The sequence below is a fragment of the Gymnodraco acuticeps genome, unplaced genomic scaffold (genome assembly GCF_902827175.1).
Source record: "Gymnodraco acuticeps unplaced genomic scaffold, fGymAcu1.1, whole genome shotgun sequence".
Classification (NCBI taxonomy): Eukaryota; Metazoa; Chordata; class Actinopteri; order Perciformes; family Bathydraconidae; genus Gymnodraco; species Gymnodraco acuticeps.
Window position 1 is genome coordinate 5,006,754 of NW_022990501.1, and position 11,385 is coordinate 5,018,138.

Below are 11,385 nucleotides of genomic sequence, written 5' to 3' on the forward strand. Positions count from 1 at the left end.
CTAAATGAATATGAAACTAGAGCGAGAAGATTATTATAGCATAAAGTCCTGAATCATGGGGGAAAGGCAATCCTTGCTCTCTTTAAAGCAGTGATGTCATGTAACTGAAACATACCAATGCCACAGGGGAAAAACGATCATTGAATATAACACCTTGGCAAAACATGTATTTGTTTACATTCAGAAAACAAGATTTTTCCCAGAGGAAGTGTGCATGTTTACCAGCCTCTGAGAACGTCACAAAGGCAATAGAGTGCAAATAAATCACCAAACAAAACCATGCAATCGTATGTATTTAGTAAGTAACAACATTAGTTTAAAATAACTAAAAGTATGTACTAACTGTACTCGAGTGCTATGTAGGCTATGCAGTGGTGTGTGGCTGTGAGAGTAGAGGCTGGTACCGCTGTACTGTTTCTGAACATTAGAATTAAAGGCATTACATTCAGAATCCATATATTAAACAATCAACATTTTTTATTTTCACAACACTACTTAGAACAACAACAAAAGATACATAAAGATGCATCTTTTAGAATCCTGGTTGGTGTTTTTTCATCTTGTATCTGGACAGAGCAAGGCTAGCTGGTCTTCAGTTCTTGTGCTAAGCTAAGCTGTTGGCTTTAGCTTCATATCTACCATACAGTCATGAGAGTGGTATCAATCTTCTTATGTAACTCTAGTCTACAATTATTATTTTTAATATGTCAAACTATTCAGATAACAAGTTATGTTACGGCTTAAATAAAACAGTTATTATTTCACTTTCTAACTGTTTATAAGGGAGTTTTGTGACATGTAGTCTAGATTTGTACAGTTGTCCTTATCAGTTGCTTCAATCCGTCCTACCTCTCCTCCCTGCATAGCTTTCATTTGATTCCAGGTTTCAAAATGTTCTTTTATGTTCACAGAGAAAGTGGTACAATTGATGTTTGCATTACTTGTTTTGGGGAGATTATGCACATTGTCTGCTGATTCAGCTGCTCAAACTTAAAATATGTCATCAAAAGAATAGCGTCACATTAAACTAATATTTATCATATGAAATTGTGTAGCGTTGTTGTGCAATTCTTCCTTTCAGCTACAGCGCAGCCTGGATATGGATCCATGCTTATCAGAACACTTGAATCACCCTGGCCTTTCGGCAAGCCCTTCTGTGGCCCTGGATTATCCCCCCCCCTCCCTGTCGTCATAAACACACATGTCTAATCTTATCAAACCTCAGCTTTATCCTTGCCAATCAGCTGCTGCACTGCACTCTTCTCCACTACTTGCTCCCCTGTGATTCAATTATATTCTCTCTTACCCCGTATTCCCTCTTTTTCTCCATCTGTATCTTCTTGTGCTTTCCCCTGTCATGCCATCAGGGTCAACCTTGACCCGTCCAAGCGCCAGGGCTCAAACAAATCAGTGTCGGGTTGTACTCTTCCACAAGGATCAAAAACAGTTAGTAAGTTCCCATGTCTCTGGCTTCTCTCTTGTCTGCCTGTGCCGCCCCATCTGTCTGACTGCGTGCTCATACCTCTATCTATGAATTATTGCTCGTCCGCATGACTTGTTAATCATCCTCATACTGTGAAGATCCCACACACTCGCTTACAAGCATGCTGCATTCAAGGAGGATTCGTTTGTTTTAACTCTCATTTTCAGGATGAGTGTCATTGTCATTACATTAAACCAGTCTTTATTGGTTGATGGGTTGAAAATCATTAAATGTGTATTTCATGTGATGTTGAGAGTGGATGGGAGTGTGTGGTAAACAAGGTAAATGGACTGCATTTATATGTGCATGCTATAAAAACGTTGAGAAAGTAATTTTCTGTAAGGTGAGGAGACATTTTTCTGCACATCAGGTGCTCGTTGTTGTTGATGCTTACTTGCTGTAACGGTTTGATATCCACTAGTGAATGACATCTCATTGAGAGTTGTGGCTCAGAAGGCTCATTGTTCTGTGGGGTGTAACCTCTCACTCTGTCCGTTCCTCCACAGGGTCACAAATGAATCTGAGGGAATCAGGAGATTTGCGGTCACAAGGTCAGTTCCCATGTTGCAGCAGCATTAATAGAAGATAGATGATGGCTCACTTCTGTTTTAATAGTGTAGTATAAGTGGAGTGGCTAAGAAATCTCCAAATCACACTGAGTCTTAGAGAGTAAATCCAATGTCCAGGCAATGGAATAGCTTGTGCAGTTAATTCTCTTTCCAATAATCAAACAATACATTTTAAAAACGCTGTACCTCTTCTCCTGCCTTTGCATAAAATACTATTTTTTACCTGTTGCCCAAATCTGCCTTCAAAGTAAAAGCATACTAATGAACTAACTGCTTTAATTAACTTAAATAATTATACTAAGAAACAGCAATACAATAAATGTTTGTCTAGTATATTGTGCAATATACAGATATATGCAATTTCTTTTTTTGTTACAATTTATATATGTATGTTTTTTAACCGGCTCGTACAATACTTATATGTTCACTAACTTAAACAAAAAAAATGCTACTTTATTTTTTAACATGGTGTTCTTATTTGCTTCTATTCTTAATAACATTTGCTTAACTTTTTATTTAATAATTAAGTCTGCTATTTTTCCTTTTGCCTTTTTATCTGCCTTGTACATCTCCCTACTGTAGGACAAAGGCTTTTTGATTCTGATTGGATCATACAGATCAATGAATATCTCCAAAAATAAGCATCAAACATTTTTCTGATTTCCCCCCCTCTCCCCAGTTGCCATCTACCTGGGTATCAAAAAGCGTCCGAGCCCCGGGCCGTCGGACGTGGCTGGGATCTGAGGGGGGGGGTGCGGCGGGACCCTGCGGAGGTGGTTCTGGCTCTGCGGGAGGCGGCACTCGGCTGTGGCTGCCAGGTCCACCACGCCGGCCCCTTCCTGCTCTCCTGCAGCCACGGGGTGGCGGAGGGCCGCGTTGCTTTCGAGGCCGAGGTGTGCCATCTCTCCACAGGCACCTCGGAGACTTCTAACGGGGTGCGCTACACGAGACTCTGGGGGACACCGCTAGCTTTTCGGGACATTGCCACCCAAATCTCCAAGGACCTTGAACTTTGAATGGAGGATGTGTTTGAGTGTGTGTTTGAGTGTGTGTTTTTGCGTGAATGAGGGTGGATGTGACTGCGCTAGGAGAGGGGGGGTTGGAAATATTGGAGAAAATAATAGGCGAGGGGCTGGACCCGGAAGAAAAGACTTCTGTCTCTTTCATGACTACCCCCCCTGCACACACACAAATACACACACACACAAATACACACACACACACCAGGCCCGTAAAGTCACACAGACTGAGGGCCCCCCCCCCCTTCCATCCAATCAACCCCCCAGCTCAGCCAGCTGAGCACCTGCACCTACTGGACCTGGATCAGATGGATACTAGTTGAATATTTTTTATTGCTACTCTAGCCATAATGACTCTTTATTTTGTTATTTATTGCTCTGGTCCTTGGTCTTTGTTAACAAACGTCATCTCCTGACCAGCCATCTCCTTCTTTTAACTTCTTCTTTTATACGTCACAGCATTTTTCCACTAACCAATGATTATATGCTGACTCGTCATCACCTAGGGACAACAAGATGCACAATCGCGGATATGGTCCGACTCAGTGATCACACAGTAGCCACATAGGGTTGCATTGCTCCGATTAGCGAACATACATCAGTGACGAGTGCACTGGATTAAGGTCAGTGGGAGAGGGGTGACAGGCCTTTGAAACAACCAATCACAGGGGCCTCTTCCGCTTCATGAACCAATAGAATGCCGTTACTCCATCACATTCACTTCTCTGTATGGGACTAGCAGACATTTAAAATTGGGAAACAAACCCCATGGTTTGCAAAAACATTATACATACAAGAAAAAGGGAATATTTTGGTGCCATTCTTTCTACACTGATATCAACATTATACAGTATTATACAGCTGATTTAGCTAAATAGTATAAGGTCAGAAGGTGGAAGAAGTACTTACATCGTCTACTATAGTATTAGTAGTATTAATAGTATTATCAACATCTACTTAAAGTACCAAAACTAACAGTACTCATTCTGCAGATTGGCCCAGTAACTAAATATATTAAATACATGTAGTGGAGTAAAAGTACACCTTTCACCTCTGAATTGCAGTGGAGTAGAAGTTGCAAATAATTGAAATACTGAATTAAAGTTAAAGTCCCTCAAAATTGTATTGAAGTACAGTACTTGAGTAAATCTACTTAGTTACTTTACACCACTGCATAGTGTTGTATAAGTTCAATACCATTGTCTTCATTGAATGCCTTTTTTCTCTTAAAGACTACATGCACAGGTGCTGCTCTCTGATTGGCTGGGTTCATTGTCTGTCAGTGCCGGTCAGTAAGACTTGGTTAAAGCATTTAGACTTGATGACCCCTCCCCCCTTTTTCATCTCATACCTTTCTTCAAAAGCATTATATTGCAGACGTGACATACTTGAGAATATCTTTCTAAACAGAAGCCCCCCACTGCTTCAGGTGATTTAAACAAACGTGTTGGTTGTGCAGACCAAGCCCTCGCCAAATCCATACGCTTTCCCTCCCTAGAATAACTGAGGTACTGTAGGATTGGTTTATTATCAGTGGAATTCTTTGCTCTGTGCCATGTGATCCCACCTCAGGCTTCTCAGTATGTTGATGGGGAAACACCAAAAGCAAACAGCGAGACCTCTCAGATCACACACCTTTACACACACATACACAGAAACATGCACTTCTAATGTCCACCCTCTTCTTTCGGTGTCTGGTCTGCAGGAGGGGGGGGTTCTGAATCTGGTAAGGCACGATGAAGGCAGTGCACAGTGTTTTCTTCTTGTTAGTCCTGTTGCCTTTTAAGTGAACAACCCCCAGCGCCTTCATATTTAATGTTAAAGAAAAATAGAGAGTGACAGAAACACTGAGACGGCTTTCTATTCTCCCTCCCTGTTTTTAGTGAATAACGTACTGTGATATTTACGTAGGCTACAGAGATCATGTTGTTTGGCTGCTGATTTACTGTTAATACTATCTCTCAGTTGTGGCTTTGCTCATGGTGACCCTAAACACCCCACCCCCCTTTTCCCACCCATCATAACCCCCCCCCCCCCCGACTCCCTACATTTAAAGGGACGCCAACCTTAGCTGTCCACCACCTTGGTATGTACCACCGACCTTTTTCTATCGTCACGATGAACATGTGGCTCTCCTCAGCTCTTCGTTTGAGAAACACTCGGCCATCATCCACAATCTCACATTGTAGACCCATGTATGACATCTCCTCAGTCCTGTTAATGTGTGCTGTTTCATGAAGCCCAACAGTGGGGGCTGTCGACCTGTCCCCCTCAGGGTGAGAAGCAGACACCCATATGGACACCAGGAGTCTGTCCTTGTCCTCTCCCTGGACGTTTCTCATTGTGGTGTATATTAGCATTAGGTAATATAGACCTCAATGCACTTTGCTTTGACTTGAATCAGCTCCTTCCAGTGTACCTGTACAGGTAATACCGAGAACTAGCCACTGGAGGGCGCCAATGTCTTAAATGTGAAACACTTCAATTTGTGGATATTTGCACAGGTACTTTATTTATTTTTTAGAATTATATCGTTTAAAAAAAAAAACAGGATTTATATCAGTCAGTTGATGGCTGTATATAATATATGAATATAGTATATATCTTAGAGCTCAAGGTTTATTTATAGCTAGAGCAAGGGAAGTAATTCTAGTTTAAAACACATTATGTCAGTGACAATGGGAAACAAAACCAACCTGCAATCCTGCATGACTTCAGAGTTTGGGTTTTAGGGGAAAACATTGAACATGATGCACACCTAGGATTGGAAGACACGTTTGTTTTATAGACATGAATTAATACGAGGAAATTATGCTAAATGTAGCACCTGGCCCTTCCCCGCTCACATAATCAAACAGGAAGGCTGTGGTGAAATGCAGTGATTTCACTCCACCTTGTTTGCTAGAGGATAGGTTTAGTACACTCAAGATGGGTTTCTGAGTTCTGACAAGTATTGAGACATGCCTTGGAACGTATCACGACGTGCAGTGTGAAGATAACAATATTCAGTTGTAGATTCAGCAAGGACCCTTACATTGGGAATAAATTGTGCCGTTTGCTTCTATTCCAACTTGAATTTAAACCGATCCCAAAAAGTCCCTAAAATGTTGAGTTGCATTCAAGCCATAGAAATGTCACATCACTGTCTCCTGAAGGCAAATATGAACAGGTTGTTTGCGAAAACTTGCAGTGGAAAATATTGAAGTGATAATAGCTCAACAGTAAATAACTTAGTGTAACAACTCACTCTTAGTATAAGACGGATGAACATTTTCTTAAGGTGGAATCTACTGTGAAAAATTCTTGAAAATGTTGTTGAGTAAACGTGTGTGTACCTGCTCAGAGACAGTGTGTCCCTGGTCTGGTTTAGATGGTGGTTGGTACAGTATTAAGACCCCAGGGGGCGCAGTATTTAACATGCACTGTCATTTCAAAACTGATTTTGGAAACAGTAAATGTTTTATGCAAAAGGAAGAGACTGAAGAACACACGCAGTTTGACCTGTATGAGTAATTGTACACTGCTCTGCTGTTTAATTCCTCCCTTCAGAAACAAACTGTAAAGTTAGATTGAGTGGTTGTGGTTTATAAGGAAAACATGGAGCTGAAGATTAATAAAATTCACTGATGTTGGCATCTTTTTTCTTTATTTTGGTGTCTCAATCTGAATATTTGGTCAAAGCTTTTGATATTCTTGCAAAGTAAGTATTAATATATGAAGATTAAACTGTGACTGTTATTTCTTATTTTCATGTTGCCACACAAATCATCAAAATGATCCATTTAGTTGTTTCATGGGGTACTTTTTTTTATTGAGCAATATGAACAGCGTCAATAATCATTACTTTTCATAAGAAAAAGTAGATGATACCACGTCTGCTAGGCGAGCCCAGCTCAGTGGAGGCTGATCCCAGGATGTTACCAACCAACACAGGAGGACGAGAACAAAAAGAAGGATAGCAGAGGAACCAAACAGCTGGAAGGAAGACACAGGCGAGCAGAGTCAATAGTCTCTGGTGAGCTTCTGTCTCCTCTGCACGCCCGTCAGCTGGTTCCATTGCACATGAATGGTCGTGAGGTAAATGCAAGATTGTCCCTCTTTACTTCTGGGCGGGGATCATGCTGTCGATAGCCTCTCCCTTCTCCAGCTTCTTCTCCATCTCAACCATCAGCTTGACACCATCAACCACCAGCTGCACCTGGGCCACCTCGGAGGAGCCCAGACGGTCAGCGTTGGAGATGTCGAACACACCACCCACGGAGGCTGTGTCCACACCACCTGGAGAGGATGAAGAAAAGAGATGAGGGTCAGATTACACATCCCAGAATGCTGCAGAATGTCAGATCCTCGTGGTTCTGCCACACTGAAAAAACGTTTTCTTTAATGAAATGTATATGTCACCAGATTTCATATAACTATTAGGTTAGTTGAAAGCAATACTATTAAGTTTAAATAAAAAAGATTTGGTTCAATTTAATAATATTGCTTTCAACTAGCCTAATACAGTGATGTGATTTGACATAATACACTTAAATAAAGTAAACCTTTACATGTTTCCGTGCAGACTGAAGAGTGGAGGATATGTGTACCTGTGCCGCGCTTCTGCAGACGCAGCCTGCCGAGGATCTCGTCGAACTTGGCGTGTACGCTCAGCTTGGGGAGCTTGACGTGGACTCCACCACGCAGGCCGGTTCCCAGGTTGGATGGGCAGGTCAGGATGTAGCCGAGATGCTCGTTCCACATGAAGCCGTGTCCGTGCTTCTTGAAGATCTCCTCAATCTGGAAAATGAGTAACGGGAAGAGTCAGAGAAACATCCAGCAGTGATCCAAACTCAGTGTGTTTTTACCCTGTTTTTATTTATATCTACCTTCTTCAGGCCAACGCAGAAGCGCTTGAAGACCTCCCTCATGTTGCCGCCCTGCTGCATGGAGATGACACGCAGGTGATCCTCCTCGTTCACCCAGACCAGGAAGGTCTTGTTGTCGTTGTGCCTGCAAGAAGATGGATGCAAAGGATCAGCAAACAGTTGTTGGAGAAACATAATCCTCAATGAGAGTTTCAAGTGTTTCAAAGCTGGTCTGCTCAGCATTATAACTTATAACTGGACTTTTCTTCACACTGTACATTTTAGATATATTTTGAATATAATATGCTATTCCTTACACACTTCATGTAAATAATATCTTACTTTTAAATGTAGTTAGGTGTAATGTGCCCCTTCATAGTGTTTATTTGACAGAAAGTCTACAGATGTTTGAACTTTCACTGTCAACGTGTATATATTTTACTTTTTAGTTCTGTTCTATTTTGAGATGTTTACATTTTATGTTTGTTTATTTTCTACTCTATATTGTCACGTGTGCAATTCCTTGTTTTAACATGCTGCTGACAACAACATATTATCTTATTATTGGTCACACTCACATGATGCCTCTGCCGTCGGGCCAGTCACGGGCCATTCCAGCGCAGGTCAGCAGGGGAGAGACGGGCTTGTCGAACAGGAAGTGATCGTTGATCAGCTGGTCCTGCTCGGCATCAGTCATGGACTTCAGGGGGTAGTATTTTCCCTTGAACTCGCCATCCAGGCTGGTCAGAGCTGCAGAGACAGATGCACAGTTGTAACCAGCTGTTGTGATCCATCTAAGCAGGAAAGACTAAGCAATGGAAGCTTCTTCTTAAATTGACATGACATGATCGAGCATTAAAAGAAGGGAAGCATATACTTCTCTTACCCTCAAAACAGCCCAACTCTGATCCTAACCCAGCCTACACAACCCTTTGCATACGTATGTACTAAAACTAATAATAACTCACCCTCAACGGACAGCTTCTCAATGCCTCTGCGCTCGCCACGGCTGTTGTGGGGGGGCAGGGTGAAGCCCTTGATGCTGCGGCCAGTACGCACACGGCTGGACAGAACGTAGGCGGGGTCCAGGTCGTCACCACCCTAATGAAAATGATCAAGTGTGATTATGAAGTAAAACAGGCCACAATACAGCAGTGAGCATCACCAGGTGATAAGTTACTATTAGTCTTTTGAAAGTTGTGCAAATCATTTAAATGATCCCGTGTTCAGTTTCACATGCTACAGTCTTATCCATCTAGTGCTTGTTTCTCACCTTCAGGTTCTCGAAGTTCAGGTCTGTCACGTGCTTGTCAGTGGGCTTGTATCCACCATGACGGTCTGAGATGATGGGGTCCAACAGATCCTTGAAGACCTCGTAGGACTCCTCATCACCAGCAACGCAGCCAACAGTCATGATGAAGGGGTGACCTGGAGACATGGAGGAAAGCAGATGTTAGAAGATGAGACTGTGAGACAAGTTTCAGGTTTTATTTGATCATTTTGTTTCATCTGAATGTAGGTCTCTCTCTTGACTCACCGGGGTTGTCGACACCAGTCTGGATGACATCATCCAGGGTGTAGCCACTAGGTGTCTGCCTGTCTCTAATCTTGCCGTACAGTTCCTTGGTCAGCACCTTTGCCATATGGTTGTTGTGCTTGGACAGATCGGGGAACTCATCCTCAACCTTGTAGTTGAGTTTGAAGTTGTTGTGGGTGTTACCGAAAGGCATGATTGCTTTCTAACACTGGAAAGACAGGAAAACACAGAATGAATTCACTTGAACAGAGGTTTTGGATTATGAAAAACAAATCATTCTAATCTGACACTATCTGTGAAGGTGATCTGAACATCCACAAAAACAACACTTTGGAGTTATTGGATATTTTGCACGACAGCTGCAGAGGTTTAGTGGAATCCGAGGAATCGTGGTAACAAGTGTCACTCAATTCTCGACGGCTCAGATGTCCCATTGAAATAGAGTTGGGGGTGGAACATGTGTTGACTGTGTATTTTTAGCATCAGAACATCTGACGGCATACCCTTTTCTTTTTTTTTTAAATGTCCTTCATATGTACAAGAAGTATTTGAATTCTTACACGCACAACTCCAGTTCTCCAATTTACATTTTGACACATATTATGCAAGTGTTTGCCTGTCATGTTTTAGATATGCATCCCCTTTAAAAACAAAAACAAAAAACACTTAGTGCATCACTTAAAGTTGTCACTATGCTGAACTTCTTACAGAAGTCTTAGCAGCTGCCCATTTCTTCCCTTCAGTCCATGCCATCATGCTCCAACCAGATTTAATCACTTCTGATTAACTTTACATTTGACTGACGCATGCAATGACGCACGTACAACATCAAATGAAATACCATCTGTAGCGAACTGCAGTGTAGCATTTTGGTAATAAGCCAATTTTTTTAACCATGTAACATTTTTGATGCAGTTATCAGCTCTATCGCAGGAGCAATTATCTTGTACGTTTGAATCCCAAAATGCCATCTTTAAATGTGACTCTTAAATAGCTGAAATGTAATGACTTAAGTTCAGGCAGTCTCTTACTCTTATCTGTGAAACACCTGTCCCTATAAATCGGCGTCCAGAGGAAAGAACCATTTGCAGGGAAAATAACTATATGTATTGATAAGTTAATGCACCGCAATGCAGCTACATCTACTTTAAAACATCATGTTCTTGCATATTTTCATTTAATATCATCAATAGGACTAAACTGTCCAAATTGAATTACCTCTGATACCCAGTAGGTCTCTATATCCTAAAAAGCATCATATGGATGCAGACATCCGGAAATGTTGTGCATTTATCCTTCAATTTCCTGAGGGTCTTTGAGTTCCAAACTCTTCATCACAGAGGTAAAAAGCCAAAAACAATAAATGTTCTCCATCTAACTGTTTGAATGGTTCTCCGAATATGTCTCCAAATATCTGCACCACCTCCTAACTACAAAGATATAATCTCTGTGATATTTCTTTACCTTCACAGCAGACAAGAAAGAGGTAACAATCCTTGGGATCAGATCCTGTTCACCACAGTCAAAATAGGGTCACCCAACTCTGAAAGGCTTTGCCCCCTGTTTATATACCGGGAAGACCCTCAGCCATTGGCTGTCCATTTTAGTGCCTGCCGCGCCCTTATCGGCAAGACCCACCGTACTGAACACTTTATGAAAGGGACGCATTTACATCTCAGACATCCTAGACGGCCACTGCTGCTGTGCCCTCACCCCCCCACCCTTGGCCCATAGATAACACCAAATAGTGGTGTGTATCTGGGGGGGGGGGGGCAGGGTTCACAAGGGTAGGTCAGAGGTGGTGTTGGGGGGGACTTGAAGGAACTGAAAAAAGCTGAGCTTCACTATTGGCGTTGGAGATCATGGGTCTTTGTGTGAGGGGGGAAGGGGGAAAGACTGCAAATGGATGCCATGTTGATTTGCTGTTCAG

General features: G+C 42.1%; 2 protein-coding genes across 6 annotated transcripts in view; one reads left to right on the forward strand and one right to left on the reverse strand.

The window, feature by feature from the left end:
* mark4a (MAP/microtubule affinity-regulating kinase 4a) overlaps positions 1-6,706 on the forward strand; it is a 32,540-nt gene extending 25,834 nt beyond the window's left edge. For 2 of the 5 annotated variants that reach the window (XM_034226756.1, XM_034226757.1), the window contains exons 16-18: positions 1,368-1,450; positions 1,990-2,034; positions 2,732-3,069. In XM_034226756.1, the coding sequence (XP_034082647.1) occupies positions 1,368-1,450; positions 1,990-2,034; positions 2,732-2,796 (193 nt within the window). In that variant the 3' untranslated portion in view covers positions 2,797-3,069. Of the gene's footprint in view, positions 1-1,367; positions 1,451-1,989; positions 2,035-2,694 lie in introns of all 5 variants that reach the window. The other 3 variants (XM_034226753.1, XM_034226754.1, XM_034226758.1) reach the window with 2 other exon arrangements.
* A 146-nt stretch (positions 6,707-6,852) lies between these two features.
* Positions 6,853-11,025, reverse strand: ckma (creatine kinase, muscle a). The gene is made up of 8 exons (XM_034226759.1): positions 10,920-11,025; positions 9,456-9,663; positions 9,192-9,346; positions 8,887-9,019; positions 8,497-8,668; positions 7,940-8,063; positions 7,661-7,850; positions 6,853-7,349 (listed from the first exon to the last, which is right to left on the reverse strand). The coding sequence occupies exons 2-8, from the start codon at positions 9,646-9,648 to the stop codon at positions 7,171-7,173; spliced, it is 1,146 nt and encodes a 381-aa protein (XP_034082650.1). The 5' UTR covers positions 9,649-9,663; positions 10,920-11,025; the 3' UTR covers positions 6,853-7,170.
* Positions 11,026-11,385: the final 360 nt, after the last annotated feature.

Excerpts from the sequence above, each read along its gene's own strand:
- ckma (XM_034226759.1), bottom strand. The coding sequence starts at position 9,648 with ATGCCTTTCGGTAACACCCACAACAACTTCAAACTCAACTACAAGGTT. Across the intron at positions 8,064-8,496 it reads CCCGACGGCAGAGGCATCAT|GCACAACGACAACAAGACCT; the intron begins GTGAGTGTGACC and ends ATCTTCTTGCAG. Across the intron at positions 7,851-7,939 it reads TCTGCGTTGGCCTGAAGAAG|ATTGAGGAGATCTTCAAGAA; the intron begins GTAGATATAAAT and ends CTCATTTTCCAG.